Source organism: Polypterus senegalus, chromosome 13, assembly GCF_016835505.1.
Source record: "Polypterus senegalus isolate Bchr_013 chromosome 13, ASM1683550v1, whole genome shotgun sequence".
Lineage (NCBI taxonomy): Eukaryota > Metazoa > Chordata > Cladistia > Polypteriformes > Polypteridae > Polypterus > Polypterus senegalus.
The window spans coordinates 156,260,349-156,283,349 of NC_053166.1; the positions used below are offsets into that span (position 1 = coordinate 156,260,349).

Below are 23,001 nucleotides of genomic sequence, written 5' to 3' on the forward strand. Positions count from 1 at the left end.
AAATTCTTTTTAAAAATTTCACTTTTACTGTAAAACTTCAGTAAAAACAATATTTGGAATTAACTTTTCTTCAAGATTGCATTAAATTTTGATTCTGTGTTTGGACTTTCATCGTGACAACGTAACGTAAAACTGCCCGTGAGTGAATTTCGTTTCTTTCTCTTTAATAAATAAACTGACTTTTTCGAATGTTTGTCCCTGTGATTTGTTAATTGTCATAGCAAAAACTATTCTAACATCCATCCATCCATCCATTATCCAACCCGCTACATCCTAACTACAGGGTCACGGGGGTCTGCCGGAGCCAATCCCAGCCAACACAGGGCGCAAGGCAGGAAACAAACCCCGGGCAGGGCGCCATCCCACCGCAGGCTATTCTAACAGGAAACTGTAAACGTTTTAATACGAATGGCATATCAGGATCTCCTTTGGTGTTTAATGTTATTCGCGGAAGATGGACTACATTACCTTTCTTGTCGCCTGTTAAAATTTTACATGTTCTTCACTTAGTTGTTGACGTGTCGTCTAGAACGTATAAAATTATTGTCCTGATAATGGCTTCAACGTTTTTAACAAATATATTGTATGTTTAAAAATAATATCCTGAAATGCTCCTTTAAAGGATGAAACTGTGGACTTTTCATGAACGACTTAAAATGAGGGAAAAGTAAAGGTTTATAAGAGCGGAGAGCGCAAGAAATGTGTCTGACAAAAGCATTCACACGAATGAGAGGATCGATGTTTGAAAATGGTTGAGAGGAGGACGTGACTTTCAAAATTCTCATGGAAAAAGTTTCATCTTGCGAGACTTGAAAAAATCTTTCAAAAAGTGTTGACTACAAAAAAGTCTCGTCGCGTCAAAGGATTTTTTTTATATAATAGAGAGATACGTATATAAATTGAGGAATAACAATTACAATTGAGTACTTAATTCTCGTGTTACCCAGTATGTAGAAGGTAATAACACCTAGTTACTCTGTAATTGTACAAGTAATTACAAGGTTAAGTACAGCGAAATTAGGGACATCTAATCGAAAGTGATTTTCGGATTTCTAAAAATGAATGTTAAAATGGTCGCTGGTATACAGCGGGCGTGACTGAACCCAGCCTGAAATCGAGGTCTGGCTCTGTTGGTCCCTGAGTCCCCCCCAGTCAGTCTGTCCTAAAAGGGTTAACAGCTGGCAATCCATTCCCTTGCATTGTACAAACCTCCTATTATCCTTTGAACTGACGTACTTGTGGTCTCCATTTTCTTGCCCCCTAGGCAGCACCCATCCTTTACATCGATCTGAGTTGCCCGACTTCTGCCCGTATATAAAATGTACAAATTCTTTGAATAAGCCTGAAATAGGACCACCCAAGAGTTTCAACAAGATGACAAGAAAAAGAAGGAGGTGTGCAATCAAGCTACTTGCTCCCATTTATTTCAAACTGGAATGTGGAAAACTGTCTGGTCTATGTAGCACCGTACTGACTATAGTGTTCGAGGTCTGATTGAGAAGCTGAGAAATTTTAAATTAGTCATTAAAAAGGACAAAAGCCATCTTTCAGGTGCTGGTGTGTAGGTGGAGACCCCTTAGATGAGTCGCTTAGATGTCCAACAAAGGATGCTATATGTGTGGATTCTGAGGAAAGAAGAAGCAGAGCCTGCTAGACACTGATCAGTGTTTGGAGTGTGAAACCCAGATGGTAGACTCAGTTCCATGACCCCCTGAGGTCGTATAGCCACTGAAGTGGGTGTTCAACAGTTAAGAGGGACAAGGTAGAAGGTCACTGGGTGTGGTTCACTACAAGAAAGCTCTGTCATAAAGTCCAAGAGGTGACCCAGCACATCTGTTCCATGGGAAAAGTCAGGACTTCAACGGACAACCTCTAGTCCCTCTAAATTCCTAAAAAACTTCGAGGTTCTTCATAGGCAGCTGTCTGACATCTGGCTGGAGTGTTTCATGGCCTTTTTTCTCTGGGCTGCTGCCTCCAGGATTTTCTTGCGAGGCCCCAGCTGGATATGGATGCTCTTGAGGTCTTCATCTGAACATAACATAAGGGCTTCCAGGTCCAGCTGCTCACGTTTGAAGATGGGTGTAAATTCCACCAAGTTGAGGGAAGCTAAGAAGGCAGCCAGGGGAGACGTCTCGCCTTCATCGTCATCATCCAGGTCAATTTCATCTTCCTTCCAGGGCAGGTTTCCGTCCATCTCTTCGTAGACGTCCTCATCCTCCTCTCTCTGCGGCTGGAAGAGCTCCTTTTGGATACGAAGGCCAAAGTCCACCTCCATGTTATAGGCGATCTCTTCAGGTTCTGCTGCCAGGCCCATGAGATTTCTTCTGAACACCATGTTTCCTAGGCCAGGCCTCTTGAAAATGGACTCTTTGTTAGCAGAGGTGCTACTTTCCGCTCCTTCGTTTTCTTGTTCTTCTTGTTCTTCTCCTACTCCTCGATCCTGATTGGCAGATGCTTCTTCTGACTCATCCTGTTCTATGAACATGTTCATAAGGTTGGAACGCCCCAAGGTGTTGCCTTCCTGCTTGACAAAGATGACATTGTCTCCACCATGATGTGACACTGTGTTTTTCTCCTTCTTGTTCAGCCTCTTCTGTAATGTCCCTAAGATCCTGGAGGTAAGCGTTCCTGAGGTATTGGAGGCGATAAGTTTAGAGAAATGCTCATTGACACTGTTAATGGTCCCTTCTGCGACAGGTGACCGGACAGAACCATAGACGGAGCCATGCTGCTGTTGGTACATCTTGTTCATTTTGCTCTCATGCTTCTTCTGGACTCTTTCACAGGACTTGACCCTTTTCTCGGCGTCCTTTGTAGCCTGATCCTTCAGTTTGGCTACCTTTTTTGGGTTTTGGTTGTTCTGCCTTGTAGCCGCGTCATCCAAAAATCGCACGCACTCCATGCGGTCCTTGGAAGCAGCCACATCCATTGCGGTATGAAAGTCATTGTCCAGAGCAAAGATGTTGGCCCCAAAATTCACCAGGAAGTTGACCGTAGTCAAGTGGCCATTGGCTGCAGCGTGATGTAGTGGTGTGTTGCCCCAGATGTCACTCCTGTCTGGATCTCCACTGTGTGGAAGAAAGAAAGAAATTCATCTTTATATTAGCAGTTAACTGATGCCTACAAACAACTACTTCAACCTGTGGCAATCAGGCTACCCAGGCCTGGAACTACAGGAGGGGGCAAATCTCTTGTGACCCCTCAGATGTGGACAAAAGGAATTTTAACCGTAAAACACAGGATCAATGCATATTAATACATTTTAGCTTAAAAATGCAGACATTAGTCTCTGTTTTTGTCTTTCATCCGCACTACTCCAGCATTTTTAACATCCAAAACGCAAAATGCTCTCCAGAGCCATAAACTTCTGAAAATGCCAGCTCGGTGCTGTGGTGTGGATGGATAAAAAGAGGCAGTTTTTAAAACACGCCGTGCTTTGTTTGCGGCCCTTCCCTGATTGGATCCTCCTCCTCATAACAAGGTCACATTCCCTAATTGGTCAACCTCCATCCATCCATTTTCCAACCTGCTGAATCCAAACACAGGTTCACGGGGGTCTGCTGGAGCCAATCCCAGCCAACAAGGCAGTATCCAATCCCGGGCAGGGTGCCAACCCACCGCAGTAATTGGTCAACCTTCATGGAAGAAAACCATATTCCAACATAGCAGATGGAGAGGAGCTGCTTTCCATCTTACCTGTGCGCATCTACACTGATGTGCAAAAGTATTCAATCCCCTTCATCCTAATTTTCTGCACGATAAAAGATTTCTATGCATATGCATCCATTCAGTATACTCTTATGCTGTAACAAAACATTTCCAAAGTTCAAATAAACAATTTTCTGTAGGTATGTAAATGAAGAAGAATGACTCCAACGTTTGTGTTTGCATAAGTATTTATGTTTAGTGTCTATCATGGGAACCAGCTCAAGAAATGCAACATGTGACGTCAGTGAAGCAACGGCATAAAGCTCGGGCACGAAGGTGTCTGGTATGGCCTTCATTCAGATTTCTGCTTTAAAGGAATACTCCACCCAAAAAAAAAAAGTATATATATATACAGTGGGATGCAAAAGTTTGGGCAACCTTGTTAATAGTCATTATTTTCCTGTATAAATCGTTGGTTGTTACGATAAAAAATCAGTTAAATATATCATATAGGAGACACACACAGTGATATCTGAGAAGTGAAATGAAGTTTATTGGATTTACAGAAAGTGTGCAATAATTGTTCAAACAAAACCTGGCAGGTGCATAAATTTGGGCACCGTTGTCATTTTATTGATTTCCAAACTTTTAAAACTAATTATTGGAACTCCAATTGGCTTGGTAAGCTCAGTGACCCCTGACCTACATACACAGGTGAATCCGAGTATTTAAGGGGGTCAATTGTAAGTTTCCCTCCTCCTTTAATGTTCTCTGAAGAGTAGCAACATGGGGTCACAAAACAACTCTCAAATGACCTGAAGACAAAGATTGTTCACCATCATGGTTTAGGGGAAGGATACAGAAAGCTGTCCCAGAGATTGAAGCTGTCTGTTTCCACAGTTAGGAACATATTGAGGAAATGGAAGACCACAGGCTCAGTTCAAGTTAAGGCTCGAAGTGGCAGACCAAGAAAGATTTCGGATAGACAGAAGCGACGAATGGTGAGAACAGTCAGAGTCAACCCACAGACCAGCACCAAAGACCTACAACATCATCTTGCAGCAGATGGAGTCACTGTGCATCGTTCAACCATTCGCGACTTTACACAAGGAGATGCTGTATGCGAGAGTGATGCAGAGGAAGCACAAACAGAGCCGCTTGAGGTCTGCTCAAGCACATTTGGACAAGCCAGCTTCATTTTGGAATAAGGTGCTGTGGACTGATGAAACTAAAATTGAGTTATTTGGGCATAACAAGGGCGTTATGCATGGAGGAAAAAGAACACAGCATTCCAAGAAAACACCTGCTACCTACAGTAAAATATGGTGGTGGTTCCATCATGCTGTGGGCTGTGTGGCCAGTGCAGGGACTGGGAATCTTGTCAAAGTTGAGGGACGCATGGATTCCACTCAGTATCAGCAGATTCTGGAGACCAATGTCCAGGAATCAGTGACAAAGCTGAAGCTGCGCCGCGGCTGGATCTTTCAACAAGACAACGACCAAACACTGCTCAAAATCCACTAAGGCATTCATGCAGAGGAACAAGTACAACGTTCTGGAATGGCCATCTCAGTCCCCAGACCTGAATAGAATTGAAAATCTGTGGTGTGAGTTAAAGAGAGCTGTCCATGCTCGGAAGCCATCAAACCTGAATGAACTAGAGATGTTTTGTAAAGAGGAATGGTCCAAAATACCTTCAACCACAATCCAGACTCTCATTGGAACCTACAGGAAGCGTTTAGAGGCTGTAATTTCTGCAAAAGGCGGATCTACTAAATATTGATTTCATTTCTTTTTGTGGTGCCCAAATTTATGCACCTGCCTGATTTTGTTTGAACAATTATTGCACACTTTCTGTAAATCCAATAAACTTCATTTCACTTCTCAAATATCACTGTGTGTGTCTCCTATATGATATATTTAACTGACATTTTTATCGTAACAACCAACGATTTATACAGGAAAATAATGACTATTAACAAGGTTGCCCAAACTTTTGCATCCCACTGTATATATATATCTATATATATCTATATCTATATGTATATATGTATTATCTCACACATGCGCATGGGAGGCAGCTAAAGGGCTTGAGTGAGGGCGATTCCAAATCTGACCGGGGCGTGGCAGAGTGCACTGACTCTTTTTCTCGCTTTCCTGCAGACCACTCATGGGAAGTTCCACCTGGCTCTGTTGACGTCACTTCCGTGTCCGGACCTATAAAGGAAGATCTTGTCAGCTCCGGGTCCCATGATGTCACGTTCAGGCTTGAGCCTATGTCTGAAGACCCTTCCGATCCTGGTCCCTTTGACGTCACTTCCTGCCCTGACCTTTAAAAGCCTCCATCTTTTCCCTTTTCCCTCAGTTCTGTTTTGGACTCCAGTTTATCCCATTTACTGTCATTTACTTCCAATTTGCAGCCAGGAAACCAAATATATGGGGTGCAGACCCAAACCTTGCTATGGCTCTTTGTGGAGTTTGTGACAATATATAGAAATGTGACAAGGGGGCTCCTTTATACCGACAGAAATAAACCTGTATAGCACCTCATGGGGACTGGGCCTGCCAAGTCAGATGTTTTCTTTCTGTTTAAATGTCTCTTCCTTTTTAGTTATTCTGGTGTGTGTTCAGACCATAGTGTGTGTGTATGTGTTGTGACGGCCAGCCTCAGCCATTACCTGGCCGGGATGCCGATGGAATAGATGGATCGTTGGAGAGAGCATTGCTGAGGCATTGCATGGCGCCTCCCCATCCCACTTTTGTCTTTGTTTTACAGGACCAAACCATGGGTCAGACTCCTAATCTGCTGGTACAGCCCTCGCGGGACAGGAGGCTTCACTCCACAAGGCTCAGCTGAGGAAGGGGTAGTGTGACAGGTGGTCTCGGCCATTACCCAGGTGGGATGCCAATGGAATGGAAGGACTGGGGGAGAGAGCATTGCTAGAAGGCAGCCATCCTGGGTGGCTGTGGCATCACAGATTCCTGCAGGGCACACTGGGAGCTAGAGTTTGGTGCAGTCCTGTTGGGTTCCGTTAGGGGGTTGCCAGGGGGAGCTGCGGGGCCTTTTCTTGAACTTCCATCACACCTGGGAGTGATTCCAGGTAACACTAATGAACCACCTGGAGCACTCGTAGGAGCAACATAAAAGGAGCCGCCTCACTCCATTCGGAAATCCAGAGTCGGGAGGAGCTGGACAGATCTTGCCAGGAGAGGAGGTGGAGGAAGAAGAAGAAGAAGAAGAAGAAAAGGACTGTGCTATATATTGGCACTTTGGACTGTATTGTGCTGTGGGGAGCGAGAGAAAAATGCTCCCTGACTGTAAATAAAAACGTGTGTTGTGTTGGAAAACTCGTGTCTCTGCCTGTCGTTGTACGTGCCCTGGTGGACCACAATATATATTTTTTTACCATATTAATACCCCATGTAGAGAGGCATGGTGATGCAGTGGCAGTGCTGCTGCCTCGCATTAAGGAGTTCAGGGTTCTTGTCCTGGGTCAGTTTGCATGTTCTCCCCATGTCTGTGCGGGTTTCCTCTGCGTGCCTCAGTTTCCACACACAGACATGCAGGTTAGATGAATTGGCGACGCTAAACTGGCACCTAGTGTGCGGTTTGTTTGTAAGTGTGTGTGTGTGTGTATGATGAACTGGCACCCTGTCCGGGGTTTGTTCCTGACTTGTGCCCTATGCTAGCTGGGATTGACTCCAGCACCCTCCATAACCCTGTTCAGGATTAAGCGGGTTAGAAAATGACTGACATACCCCATGTAGTTTGTAGTGCTGGCTGAGAAAAAAAATTGAATTCTCGTGTGTTCATGCACGGAGAGTGTGATGGTGCAGGTTGGCTCCATGCTCCTCTTGCATCCAGGACTGTCGATAACGTTACCGAGATGAGCCGGGCAAATGAGGACACATACACCTAGCAAGGGGTAGGTGCAAAAAATCGACAGTGCTATTATTAAATCAATCCAAGAAATCTGTATCCAAATAAATAGTGCAGTGCTCCATCCATAAATAAATAAATAAATAATCCATACAAATAAATGATGTGCATGTGGAGGTTAAAAACAAGTGCAATAAATAATTCCTTAAAATTGAGCTTAAAAACTCCCAAACTTTTAAAACTGAATCCCTGGTGCAGCCCTTTGAAAATGATGTCACCTCTGCTGCAAGGCCTCACCCATCCGACAGACACAGCCATCCAACTCCTACTTCAGGCTCCCAGCAGGGCTTCCAATCCAGACCTCCACTTGTGAATTCTCGTTACGCTTCGTGGGTTTACAAGCTGTGGATCCACTTATTTGTGGTTTTGTTATCAGTAATAAAATGGAAAGAAATTTGAGTTTTGCAACCTATTAGGGAAAACTACAGACAACACTGTAGTCCTGATACTTAAATGGACTGCAAATCCCAGCATCCCCAGGAGTACTGCATCATTGGGCAGCTTCTGCAGTTTGCCAAAAGAGCTGCTTGGTAACGGATGAGGGGGCCGTATTTTAATAGTGAGCCATAACAAGCCGGTAGGATTGCAACTGGTGGGGACTTTTGTGTTTCAACACTTTGTTGCACAACTGGATAACAATTACACTCATTGGATTACAATTTTCTCGGATTTATGTCCTTGTCCTGTGCCCGCTTGCTTGTGTGGTTTTGTCTGGGTTGGAAAAAAGTCTTCATCTGATAGGATTTCTACAGATCTTTACATACCTCGACATCACAGTAGGACATAACTTTGAGAAGGCTCTTCACGAGGGATTTCATTTCATAAGTACGCTGCCACCATCATCTGCGAAAACTGGACTGTGTCATGAGTGTTTTATCATTTTGTGCTTAGCCTTTTGTTAGATTTCTTTTGTATCTGTAACATTAATCATTTTTCTCTTTAACTACCATAAATAAACACACAAATTTATTATAAGAAGTTACATTTTGTTGGGGCACAACGCATCTTTGTCTTGGCAGCCAGTCTTACATATAGTACGTCATTCGCTTGCACAGCAATCATTCTATCTTTCTGAATCTTATTTAGTGCAATAAACATAGGATATACAAAAATCATGGATTTGTGGTGTAGGATGCACACAAGATGGACACAAGATGGATGAGCATCCCGGCCAGGAGTCCATATAGAGGGCCCCAAATAAATGGACAGGCATCCATACCGGACATGGACTTTATACCTTCCTTGGCCACGACAGAAGGACAAAGGGAAGGACCATCCCTGGGGGATGTTTATCCCCCTCCCCAGACGCTAGATGGCAGCAGCGTTCCGTATAGATGCCCATTCAGGAACCAGCAGGGAATGCTGGGAGTTGTAGTCCGGAATTTCCACAAGGCGGTACTGCAGGGAGATGTGCTCCGTAAAATAGGGGACTTCCCTATGACCTGGAAGTACTTCCATTGGGCAGTGGCCCTGGCACCGGACGTAATAAAAGTCCGAGTCCTTAATAAAAGAGACTGCACTGCCTTATCCAGGCGAGTCGGAGCCGGGAGGATATGGAGCAAAACCCAACTGGAGGAGCGAAGTGCAGTGGTGAGAAAAGAGAGAGTATTGTGAGAAGAGATAACCTGTTATTTGTGCTTGTGGTTTGCACTGGAAGCAATTTGGTTAATAAACCTTCCATTATTTGAACCGGGACTCTTTGAGTTTTCGTGTTCGGGTTTTGGGGCTTGCTGATGGCCCAGTTTCTATCACAGTGGATTTTCACGTTTGTGGAGTTCCTCTGCACCTAACCCGCTGTTAATTCCAAGGGATCAACTGTGCTTTTTGTTTCCTGACTATAATTTACATTGCTCAGATTGGCTGTTTCTTGATCTTTACTGTTTTATGAGTCCCTCTATACATCCTTCGACATTTCACCTCCTGAACGTTTCTTTAGCTCTCCAATTCCCGGTTACAGGCCTTGCTTTATTTTGCTTTGGCACACAACCCCCAATTCCACCCTTCATCCCTGTGCCATCCATACAAAATGGAGTCCACAAACCCAGGGGAGGGTTCCATGTCTGGTGGGAATTGGCACCCGGGCACAAGTAAAAGCAACCATCTACTTCAAACATCAAATTATCTGGATTTAGGGTTGTGGGTGTGACGGGCATTGGCATTCAAGAAAATGAACCACAAGGCAAAAGTAGGAATGAAGCGTGGACATCTCCCACCAGGGACAGTACATGGCAGCGAGTGAGATGAATGTGTTCAGCAAACATCTGTAAAATAAAATCTGGGAAGGGCAGCCAGTTGGTTGTGTGCGATGTTGGCAAGCTGCTTGTTAATGAGTGAACAACCTAAGGACAAAGTCCTCGAGCTGAGTAGTTGATATGCCGCCATAAAGACGTTTGAGCAGATAGTCACTTAGTAACCAAGGCACCTGAGCAGAGGGGCTTCCAGCCAACAGCTAAATCTCATTAGGTGGCTGCTCTTCTTGGCAGCTGGCACCATTTTTTTTTCTGGATGTTCCTGGAGGAACCACTAGTGATGGCAACTTGGGGCAGAGCTAAGAAATTACCAGAGCAGAGGTGGGCAACGTCGTCCTGGAGGGGCACAGTGGCTATAGATTTTTGTTCCAACTCAGTTTCTTAATGAAAAGTCAGTTATTGCTGATGAAGCTCGTTGTGGCAGGAGGCTGGGGGACAGACCCAGCTGGGGTGCCTGGAAGGACCAGGAGGCGGTCTATACGTTCCCCGGGCCACGAGGGGGCAACCGCCCTGGATGATGAGGGGACCAGGGGGACGGAGCAAAGAGGCTCAAACCCATTGGGACCCGTGGCCACTGCCGGGGGCGCCCCGAGCATCATAAAGCCCAGGAGAGCTGCACTTCCGTCACACCTGGGCAGGTGGAGGAAGAACCTTCCAGTGACACGTGGAGTGCTTCCGGGTGCTAGTGCAACACTTCCGCCACACCAGGAAGTTCCGATGGAAGGTCATCAACAAGCACCTGGAGTACATCTGGGTGGACATAAAAGGGGCCGCCTTCCTACATTCGGACGGCTGGAGTCGGGTGGAAGGGAAGAGTACAGGCATTGTGACAGGCCAGGTGATTGGTGCAGGGGTTGTGTGTCTCCACACTCATATTGCTCAAGTGACATTTTGATGTTTCATTTTAATGGTCTCGCTTGTTAAGTTCAAGTTCAAAATTTATTGTCATGTTCACAGTAAGGAAACACGTTTTCCTTGAACAATGAAAGTCTTTCTTTGCTGTCCACACCAAATGGCAATGGTTAACAAACCAACATATAAAGATAAACATAAATACTAAGTAGCAAATAGAAAATAAGTAACAGAGGCAGCATAAGGTATAAAAACACAATAGAAGTATAAAGTGTAATTGTGCAGGTAGGTGTGTGATGGACAAGTCCAATACGGTTGTGTGAGGTCGATGGAATGAGGTGGCCCACGGTTATAAACTCCAGTCAGTCATTTAGGAAATTAATGGCCTTGGGGAAGAAAGAGTTCTTTAGCCTGGAAGTCCTGAATTTCATACTTCTGTACCTCCTGCCTGAGGGTAGAAGTGTGAACAGTTAGTGTTGGGGGTGAGTGGGGTCCTGGGTGGGGTCCCTGAGGATCGAGGCAGTTCTCCTGCGGACTCTGCAGTTGTAGATGCTCTGCAGAGAGGGCAGTGGAGTCCTGGTGATCTTCTCTGCAGGCGTTTGCGGTCCATAGCAGTGGTGTTGCCGTACTATATGGTGATGCAGCTGGTCAAGATGCTCTGAACAAGGCAGCTGTAGAAGTTGCTGAGGATCTTAGTCGACATACCAAACTTCCTCGGTTTCCTCAGAAAGTACAGCCTCTGTTGAGCCCTCTTGACCAGCTGTGTGGTGTTAAGTGTCCAAGTGAGGTCCTCTCTGGTGTAGATGCCCAGGTATTTAATGCTGCTCACCCTCTCCACTTCAAGCCCTCGGATGAACAGTGGCCAGTGAGGTCTCCTCTCCTTCCTCATGTCCACTATCATCTCCTTCGTCTTGTCTGTGTTGAGGGTGAGGCTTCCTCGTCCCCACCAGTGATGCGTCCAGTGATGCGTCCTATCACTGCGGTGTCATCTGCGAACTTTAGGATGATGTTATCTTTGTGGGAGGTGACACAGTCGTGGGTGAACAGGGTGTAGAGGATGGGGCTGAGGACGCATCCCTGTGGGGCGCCTGTGTTTGTGGTAATGGTGGCTGAAATCCTATTACCAATCCTGACAGACTGGGGCCTGCTAGTCAGAAAGTCTAGGTGCCAGTCACAGAGGGTGGGCTGCAGGCCAAGTGCAGACAGTTTATGGGTGAGTTCATGGGGGATAACCGTGTTAAAGGCGGAGCTGCAGTCAACAAAGAGCATCTTGATTTAGGAGTCCTTGTTGTCCAGATGGTTAAGGTTCCCCATCCTTATTTGCTGATTTCAGTCTTTATCAGCTGCATTCAGTGTCTTAAATGGCCCCTTATTAGCAATAAGATGCAAATGCCAGCAGTCCTTCCTCTGACTTGTTTGCATTTACACCTGTGTGCATTCATCTTGCACTATTTGGTTTAATAAAACACTTCAAAGAAAAATGTGACAGACTGAAAATTATTTGTTTGTACGCCTCGAATCATTTAGATGACATCCTTGAGAGAGGAGGATAGGAGCCCACGTGATCCAGCGCACTGCCACCCCCACCACATGACAAACCACCTCAGGATCCCAGATTAGGACCCGAATGCCAGCCATGTGATGGGTGACACCTCAGCACCACACTAGTTCAGATGGAGTGGAAAAAGTGGGAGGTTTTTTATGGTGGCTGGAGTGCCAATTCTGCCACCAACCCCAAGGTGTTGTCCCTGCAGGTTGGAGGGCCTACATGCGGGACTGGATGCAGATTAACGTCATACCCAGGAAAGGAAAAAAATCTACAATGTAGGAACCTAACATTGCAGACTAACAAGGCATACAATTAAATAAGGTTTTGGCAAGGGTTGGATTCAAATTTAAATTTGGGATGGAAGGAAAACATGCAGCCACTGTGGCCCTCCAGGAGCAACGTTGCCCACCCCGATGAATAGAGTTGCCCTTTGGGTTAGCAGCTTATATAATAGAAGAAATTTCATTGTTTAAAAATGGATGATCTAAACCAGGGGTCTCCAACATGTCGCTTGCGAGCTACCGGTAGCTCACCACCCCTTTCCAAGTAGCTCGCCAAAGGGTTAACAAATCCTACATAAATTTGAAAACTCCATTAGTCAAATTAGAGGTGGGCGATCTTTCCAAAAAAAAATCCTATCATGATCCTTTTAACACAAAATCACGACCCACAATCTCAATTGCAGTCTATCTGGTCAGTGTGGCAGACACTTAAGAGAATATCCGGACTCAAACTCCTCAAGACTTAAGTAACACTTGATTTTAAATATCAAACAAAGTTGAATTCAATTGTTCTCTCGTTCGCTAGCTAAGCGGAGTTAAGGCCCACGCCCTGAAGCTGGCGAGCGAGTGTATCATAGTTCCCCTCCCCTCGGCCCACTGTGTGTTTCTCAGATTCGTACTAATACATTTATTTTATTTTATTTATTTATAAAGCACTTTAAAAACAACGTCAAGGCTGACCAAAGTGCTGTACAATAAAAACCCAGCATATCAGACACACGAAACCAAAGGGTAAATGAAAGAGAAACACATAAACACATAAGAACTGAAGAGATTCTTAATAAACAAATATACAGTGTCGCATGCGGCTGACCTCGAGGGGGCGACCGCCCTGGTTTTTCTTGGCGGCCTCAGGTAGGGGGCTTGGAAGCCCAACCCTGTAGGGGCCCGTGGCCACCACCAGGCACGCCTGCACCCAAGAACCTGAGCCCAGCACTTCCGCCACACCCGGAAGTGCTGGGGGGAAGAAGAATGGGGACACCTGGAGGGCTTCCTGGGTGTGCAGCCGGCACCTCCGCCACACGGGGGCGTGTCCATGGAGGAGTGCCGGGAAGCAGTTGTAGCCCACCTGGGTTGGTATAAAAGGGGCCACCTCCCTGCACATTCGAGAGCGGAAGTTGGGTGGAAGAGGACGGAGCTGGAGAGAGGACTGGAGGAGGCCAGAAGAAAAGGCACAAAGGACTATGAGGCCTGGACTTTAGGGGACGTGCACTGACTTTATTGTAAATATCCATCCATCCATCCATTCCCTAACCCGCTGAATCCAAATAGGGTCACGGGGGTCTGCTGGAGCCAATCCCAGCCAACACAGGGCACAAGGCAGGAACCAATCCCGGGCAGGGTGCCAACCCACCACAGTTATTGTAAATATTGTACAGAATAAACGTGTGTTGGGTGAAACAACGATGTCCGTCTGTCTGTGTCCAGGGCCTATTCCACAACAGTTAGCCAACATCCCATACTCAGTTAAAAGCCAAAGAGTAAAAATGTGTTTTTAAAAATGATTTAAATGCAGCTAGCGAAGGAGCCTGCCTAACGTGCAACGGCAAATCGTTCCAGAGTTTTGGGGCGTTCACCTCGGAGTTTGCATCGTGCCTTGGGAACACGTAAAAGCATGTGGTCTGCTGACCTGAGAGAGCGAGACAGATGGTACATAAGGGTGCAGCAGTTGCGCCAAGTAAAGAGGGGCACAACCATTAAAGGATTTAAAAACAAATACAAGGATCTTAAGATGAATTTGAAAACGAATTGGAAGCCAGTGAAGGGAAGCCAAAATCGGGGTAACGTGCTCATGCTTTCTTGTGCCAGTTAAAAATCGAGCAGCCGCATTTTGTACCAGCTGTAGGCGAGCAATGGAGGCCTGGCTAATTCCAAAAAGAAGCGCATTGAAGTAATCTAGACGAGAGGTTATAAAAGCACGTATCACTGTTTCAAGGTTGCGCTTAGACAAGACAGGCTTGATTTTTGACAGCCGCCTCAGCTGGAAAAAGCGAGATTTTACCACTGCGTTCACATGGCGATCAAGTTTTAAAGTGGGATCCATTTTCACACCTAAATTTGTGATTGTGGTTTTCTCAAATTGAGCCACAGTGGAAAGGTTGATGCAGGGAGTCCCGCTGGTGCTATTGGATCTAAATAAAGAAATCGGTACTAATACTCGTGATAATTAGCAAAATGAGAGAAAGTCGCAAAATCAACCAGAATGTTCAAGCAGATTATAGAAGTAAAACTGATCTAAATCTGTTAAGTAGTTCTCTTGTGAAAAGCAGACAGACATACAGACAGACAGACATTGGATTTTATATATTATATATTAGTAAACCTTCAGAATAATGTGCAGTTAGAGTCTCAACAGCATTCTCAGCATTTCTGGAGCTTAGTAGGACAAGATAACTAGAAGAATCTTCACCAAGCAGCTCTGAAAATGTCTGCTGTGTTTGGGTCTCCATACCTCTGTGAGTCTGACGTGAATGTCATGAAATCAAAGTTGAGAACACGACTGACAGACAAACATTGAAACGACTCCACGAGAGTGAACCTAAGGGGGCTCCACTCCACCAGACACCTCAGTGCCACGCATCTGACGAACTAAAAAACACATCACACATGTGACTGGACCTGTGAGTAAAGTGACACAGTGACATGTGACAAAATGACAAATGAAGAAGTCATATCTGTGGAGCAACTGGACCTGTGAGTAAAGTGACACAGTGACATGTGACAAAACGACAAATGAAGAAGTCATATCTGTGGATTTGGAATTGCATTGTTGTGTTTTGACAGCATTCAGGTTTTAATTCAATAGTGTGAGTGAGATACACAGACACACAAAATGCACGTGCAGGTGAACTAAATATTTTTTGTGATGTTTTAATGCGGCGGTTCTCAACCTGTGGGGGGGCGTGAAGTAACAAAAGGGGGGCGCAAAGATGTGAAAAAAAGAAAACAAGAATCGAAAATATGAAAAATACGTCTATTGAAACCAAAACAAATGAACTTAAACTACAGTCTGATACTAGAAAAATAAATATAGAGGTAGATAAATGTCGATAAAAGTTAAGTAGGTATAATAAAACTTGTAGCGGTGTATCGGCAGCAAAAAGTATAGGAATAAATTTTATTAGGGTTTCAACAAAACATCAGAGGGTGGCGCGATTAAAACTGTTATGAAAACTCGGGTCGCAAATACGTAAAGGTTGAGAAACGCTGTTTTAATGACAAATGTGAGTTGTGGACGCCGACATTTTGTAAATGTTCAGGCAAAATAAGCTTATTCAGTTTGTTTGGGTTGAAATAAGCTGTGAGAATAAACGTTAGAAAACATGAGGAGCTCTCGGCCATTTTCATTTTGTAAAAGTAGCTCTCAGGTAGAAAAAGGTTGGAGACTCCTGGTCTAAACAGTGACAGGATCAGCTTCAGAAAGTAGAAAACACCGAGCTCAGCGTCAGACACGTGGCGGCAAGATACTTAGAGACCTGGCAGAATACGACACGACTAAGACGTAAATCTGGCAGCAGCAGGCGTCAAGAATGTCAAACTGAAAGATTGTCTTTTTGTGTGGTTATGCGATTCGTTTCTTGTGTAATTTCTCCTCACTCCCTAGTCTGTTCTCCATTGACGTGTTGTGTAATTGTACTGAGGTCCCTCTCCCTGACATCCATCTCACGAAACGTTGAGGTGTTTATTTAAAAAGTCCTGTTTTTGGACACCGTGGGCCTCAGTTTTTGAAATTTGTGTTTCAAGTTCCTGTCTCTGTGCCTGCCTTCTGTTCGGTTACCTGTACTTATTCGTTTTGTCCTCGATTGTTTCGTGTTTGGTGTCTGGATTGTCTGCCTGTGTACATGAGGACTGTAAGCGGATTCATGGCCATCCTGCAAAGATAGAAGCACTCCTGAACCCGTCTTCACCATTTCAGGAACTAGCGGTAGGACTATCTTTACATTCCCATTAGGGCTGTTCGATATAACGATATATATCGGATGACAATATGAAAACGTCTATCGCTGCACATTACGCTATCGTTTGTTTCGTGGTGTCGCAAAATAAACTGTTTACGGCAATATTTTTTTCATTGTTTTGATGGCCACCACGTGGATGCAGACACACTAGCATGGCTGATGAAGACGAGGCAACACCAGGTAGCTCCACACAGAAGGACCTTGTTCCTAAACGAGGGGCTACCTCTGTAGTATGGAGATGGTTTGGATTTGAAGAGTCTGACACGGACCAGAAAACGGTACTGTGCAAATTATGCTGCAAACCGATCGCTACCACAGACTCCATCACGACAAACCCCTTCTACCACCTCCGCAAAAAGCACGTGAGCGAGCATGCAGAGAGTTTACAACTGAGAGGCAGGCCACGTAGGATATTACAGTTGTAAAGGTACTATTTAAACGAGCATGTTAAAAGCTTGGAAGATTAATTGCTACCAAAACAATTTGCTTAAGGCATAATTTTCCCTGCAGCGTTTGCTGTCAGCGTTAATCTTGTTAAAATTACTGTAGCGTCTTCCAGACGTAATGACGATCCGAGACGGTCACTTGGTTAGTTCCCTCTTTATTAAACACAAACAAAAAAAAAATGGTTGCTGTTGGCCACAACCACGCCGAACAGACAGCAATCCAAAAACAAACTCTCTTAGCTAAGGGCGACAAGATCGTCGTCCACTCCTCCTTTTTCACAGCGCCAATCCCCCCATCCCTCCGAAACCTTCTTTACCTTCCACTCTATTACAGTCCATCAGAAATAACAGGGACAACAGAATAAATAACTGAGAGGGATGTAAATCACAGAACAGAACTCTACAATAAAGAACAGAACGCTACATTACGTTTACACCACAACTGATATCGGCAAATCTCCGTTAATGAGTTACGCGGATCGCCCGTGCTTGGGGCTGGACGGCATCAACACGCTAGCGCCGCCCAGTCCCACGCACGGGGCGATCAGCTGTAACTCATTAACGGAGATTTGCCACACTACGATGTGCAAATTAACATTTTACTAGAATGTAGCCTAAAAAACATTATATTTAATATTATATATTTAATATATTTTTGTCGTAAGCCTTATTGCTGCTACAGTTTGAAGTACAATGTTTACATTTGGTTTTGACAGTTAATGTTAGACTTGTATTTATTTTGTTTAAAGGGTTTATTGGCCTTATATAGTTTAGTTGTTAGTGCTTTGATCCTTTTATATTTAATATATGTTGTGAGAGTTATTGCTGCTACAGTTCACATTTTGTTTATGTCAGGCATTTTATATAGCAGTATTTTATATCGGGCCTTTAGTAATTTGTGTTTTATATTTGATACATTAATATTTTATGTTTACATTCTAAGTCAAACATTTGCTCAAATGTTCTAAATAAAAGAACAGAAATAATTACAAGTTGAGTACTTCTCATTTTTGATTTTTTTAATTTAAACGAAAAAAAAAGGAGTGGTGATTATATAAACTATTCACTTAATACAAAGAAAATGTACTATATCGTGATATCGGGATATGAAATGAAATATCGGGATATAAGATTTTGGTCATATCGCACAGCCCTAATTCCCATTCAACGTGCAGATCTCTGGACTATCCATTTTCATCATTACATTTCATCTGTTGCCGTTTTTCATGAACTGTTTCATGATTTACTGTGTGTGTTTTGTTGGTGCTTTGATGTACATAATGTGGAATCGCTGTAAGGGCAACAGAGCTGGTATTGTTGTTTTCATTTATATTATTTGTTTTCATTACATTCTTTATATGCTGCGCGTCAAGTGCCTGGGGGTGGCACCCAGCCGGGATGCCCGGAAGGGCCGGATGAGGGGTTACACCTCATCCAGAACACAAGGGGGCGACCACCCTAGTGGCTTTGGGGACCACGGGAACTGAGCTTGGAAGCTCAACCCTATAGGGGCCCGTGGTCACCGCCAGGGGGCACCCCAATGCCTGGAGGGCCCTGGTCCTCAGCACTTCCGCCACACTCAGAAGTGCTGGGGGGAAGACGAACAGGGACACCCGGAGTACTTCCAGGTGCATAGCCGGTACTTCCGCCACACTGGGGAGTGCCGGCGGAAGATTATCGGGAGGCACCTGGAGCATGTCCGGTTTCATTCGATGGCTGGAGTCAGGAGTGGAGAAGGACGGAGCTCGGGAGGAGAGGAAAAGAGGCGGCCTGAAAAGAGAGAGGCATTTTGGATAGGCCTGGACTTTGGGGGAGTTTTGGGGTTGTGTGCTTCACTGTATATAGAATGAATAGAAAAAAAAGCGTGTGTTGGGTGACTTATAACGATGTCTGCCTGTCTGTGTCCGGGCTGCTTTCCACAGCTGTTTGATTACCGGATTGCTTTGTTTGTGAGTTTGTGCGGGTCAGGTCAAGGCTGGGTGCGCCCCTGGAATCTCCACCATAAAAACAAATAAATCACCGGACTGCTGCATCATGTCACACACGTGCAAGTAGGAAGCAGCCAAAGGGTCTGTGTAAGTGTAATAAAACATCTGACCAGGGGGCGGCAGAGTGCACTGACTGTTTTTCTCAGTTCCCTACAGACCTTTCCCGGGAAATCCTGCAAGGTTCCAGCATCTTAGAAGATATCACTTCCAGAGCAGGTCCCTTTGCTGGCATCACTTCTGAAGCCAGCCCCTTTGCTGACGTCACTTCCGTAGCCGGCCCCTTTGCTGACGTCACTTCCAAAGCCGGCCCCTTTGCTGATGTCACTCCCGTAGCCGGCCCCTTTGCTGACGTCACTTCCAAAGCCGGCCCCTTTGCTGACGTCACTCCCGTAGCCGGCCCCTTTGCTGACGTCACTTCCGAAACTGGCCCCTTTGCTGACATTACTTCCAAAGCCGGCCCCTTTGCTGACGTCACTTCTGGTTCTGGTCATTTTGATGACATCAGTTCCTCTACAGGCCTTTAAAGCCTTCCATCTTGGGCTTCTATAGTGAGTTCTGTTTTGGACTCTGTTATATGCACATTGTGCTACTTATTTCAACCCTTTTGCAGCCAGGAAAAACAATATACGGGTGGCTGCCCCAAACCTTTATGATGCGTTGCGATGCGTTTATGAAGCGTTTTTCATTTCTCCTTGCTGCTGATTGACTGTGATGCATCTCCAGCTGAGTCTTCTTGTTTTGTGTTCCATTTTGTTCCTCTTAACCCCTAAACCGTCACAACCAGCTATAGCCGTTTGCCAGTGCCATTTGCGAGCACGCAGGAGCTGATCAGTCAGTGCCGTACATTTGTTGAGCAGCCAGCTCATAACCACTGCCAGCCCCTTGTGAGCAGGGGGGCTGAACACACCCCTAGAAGACACAGACGCTCCTCAAAAACCCCTCTTAAAAAACGCTGATAGACTACTTTCACTGCTTATTTGTGGCTGCTCTGTCGCGTGATATGCTTCTCACACGACGCTACGCTTACTTGAAAGCCTGAATAGCACGTGTCCTTTTTGGCTGATTGCTTTGTTTCTCTCTCCTCCACCAGACATCCTCTGCTCCTGTTGGGGGTCCAGCTCCCGTTGTGCTCCCCTATGTTTGCCTATTCTTTTAATCGAGAACTAACTGCATACTGAGCTCGTTTTACTTCTGAAAGAGACATGTTTGTTTGAAGTGTTTGAATAAAGTTCCTTTCTCTACAATCTACCTGTGTTTCTGTGCAATTCTGTGACCCAAGCTGCACTAACACTAGCCTGCAGTCGTCAGCGCTTACCTCTGTGTGCTTGCGTGCTGCCAGCTGAAGTGCAGTCGGCTCGGTGATTTACTGAATTTCATCCATGGCGTCAGTTACACCTTGTACATATTGTTCCAGTAGTTTTTTAAATAGTTTTTATAGTTCATTAGCATTGTGTAAAATGATCAGTGTTGCAGTAATTGTGATGCTCTTTGCATAGGAAAAAAAAATGTGTTCCGTTAAAATGTCACTTTTTCTTTGTGAATTGTGACGTTTACTTAAAGTGCAGCAAAAAAGTATTTGTCGTCCAGGGATGCATTAACCTCCAAGTGTGTGGCAGTTTAAGGGTTAAAGCCCCAAGATGCCACCGAAAGACCCTGCACCTTCTAAAGCTTCAGGCAATGAAACGAGCTTGCATGAATTACAGAACATATAGCGGAAACATCGCTATTTTACATTCTAGCACTGCGGGAGACATAGCAGTACAGTATACGGGTTTACCTTTATATTCTTTTTATAGGTAATGTATTAAGTTGAGTTTGAAATTAAATTAAAGTGTTTTGGGGGCATATTTAGGGTTTAAGCTATAAAAATAGGCATTTTTTAACCGCATCCAAAATTTGCGTTTTTTTTTTTTTTACAATTCGCGGGTACTCTAGGAACGTAATCCCCACGAATTTTGGGGGTGTACTGTGCATACATCCCAACAAGCACCTCCCAAAAATGCCCGCTAGAGGGGGATATCACCATCAAACCCTGGCTAGTAATAAGAGCAAGTCCTCAATGTTTATGAAATAAAAGTTTATTCACTCAAAATGCTATTCAATAAGAATGAAAATCCGTGCAGCACAAGAAACAAAGAAATTACCCCCAAAACACAAAGGCAAACAAAGCCCCAAAACAGTAATCCAGAAATGTAGTCAAATATGGAACATGATGGTCAAAATTCCAAAACATACCAAAAGCTCAAGCACAGCAAAAGCACAAACTCACCAACACCGGAGCGCATTCACAGTGATCCGCCAAGAACTGTGGAAATCCCACCCAGATTTATATTGCAAAAGGGCAGTTGCTGGTGGGACCAACCCCCAAAAAACACATGGAACATAACAAAGGCAATTTATATATGTAGACAAAACCAAAAAATAAGGAAATCTTGCACATGATCAGATAAGTAAAAGAGACATAAAACATGAATTTGAATCCCAGCCAGGGAGGGGACCCTGGCTAAGACATGACCACTGTCCACTTGACCCATCGTCCCCATCACGCCAACTCACTCATTTCTGCAGTTACACACATCGTCAACACCTCACTCAGCACTGGCACTTTTTCCTACTTTGTTCAAACAGCCACTAATAAATCCCCTTCTCAAGAAGCCCACTCTCGACTCACCTGAAGTAAGTTTCTTCAGACCACAGAAATAGAAGCTGAAGGATACTGGGGCTCTAATGACATCGGGTACTAGGGGAGTAAATGGGCCAATAGTGTGATTTGACAAGATCAGAATGATAAACTGAAATAATACATGGATTTACTGTTAAGATTATTTTAGTCTGGGATACCCTGCCTAGAGCTGCTGATTAGCTGTACATATGGCACCTCTGTCTGTTATTGATGTGTACAAAAATGTAAAAACAGTGGAACCCGGATTATGCAAGGTCATGTGGGCCAATGCTGCCTTGGATATTTTAAAACTTGGACAAAACAACAGAATAAAGGATTTTGTCAATTTACTTGGTACACTATCACTTATTGGAGACTTTTCAAACCTTAGTAATATTGGATCTGGACAAAAAGTTTAATGCTGGTATCAATACACGCTTTTGGTCCTCAACACCAGTGTACTGAAACCCATCCTATCTAACTCCAGACTCCCTGATGCACAGTGCTACATAAACCTTCCCTCATCATAGTCATGAAGTCTCGACCACGTTGATGCAATAACCACAAACCCCACTCTCTTATTCATCGCACCACACTATGCACTATATCACGGTGAAGCAGTAAATTGTTCCGTGTGAAGTTCCGATCTCGTTGAAGCAATAATACTAGTACTATAAAACCCTTCGTTTTACTCCAGCCTCCCTGGTGTGCCACACCATCACACTGCTCTATGCACTGTGCCCCTTAAAAGCCATGAAGCCCCAATCACATCGATGCAGTAAATTGTTTCCTGTGAAGTTTCGATCATGTTGAAGCAGTAACTACAAAATCCACCATCTTACTCCAGTGTCCCAGGTGCGCCACACAGTTGAGCACCCACCTTGGTGTGTTGTGCAGTTTATCCACGAGATGACAGCAGAATAATGTGCCGAAATTTATTTGGGCTTAACACTATTAAGCACAATATAACACCTCAACACAAGTGTGCCTCGGGTTTAACTGTATATGCATAGAATTCCGAGCCCAAGTCACTTGGGGTTAACGCCAAGGAGGTTAGGGAACCAGCAATATAAAGGCATGCTGGGAATTGAAGTCCAGTGTGGTTTGTTTTGAATACGTTTTGGAGTTGGTGATTTTGTAAATATTGTTCTGATTTGTGATTTCTATTGGCTTTCAACCTTCTCTGAGGTGGAACTTGAATCTTTTTACCGATTATGTTTTAAACTTTGTTTGCCAGGACTGACTTTGGAAACTCCTTTTATTTGCTTTTTTGAACCTTGTGTTGTATTTTTCATTTTCGCTCAGTAAAGATTTCTTGTGCTCTTGCTCTGTTCAGTCCAAGCCAGGGGTTAACGGTGATCTTCTTTCTTGTGAGGCATTTGTGTGTTTTGGGACATCACAGAACATATGCTTTAATCTTTGTAAGT

At 44.5% G+C, this 23,001-nt stretch overlaps 1 protein-coding gene across 1 annotated transcript in view; it reads right to left on the reverse strand.

Annotated features, from left to right (window-relative positions):
* Window positions 1-483: 483 nt before the first annotated feature.
* The window catches only part of anks4b (ankyrin repeat and sterile alpha motif domain containing 4B), a 34,214-nt gene continuing 11,696 nt past the window's right edge, over window positions 484-23,001 (reverse strand). Inside the window, exon 2 of the mRNA XM_039774730.1 lies at window positions 484-3,068. Within this exon, the coding sequence (XP_039630664.1) occupies window positions 1,910-3,068 (1,159 nt within the window). The 3' untranslated portion in view covers window positions 484-1,909. The remainder of the gene's footprint in view (window positions 3,069-23,001) is intronic.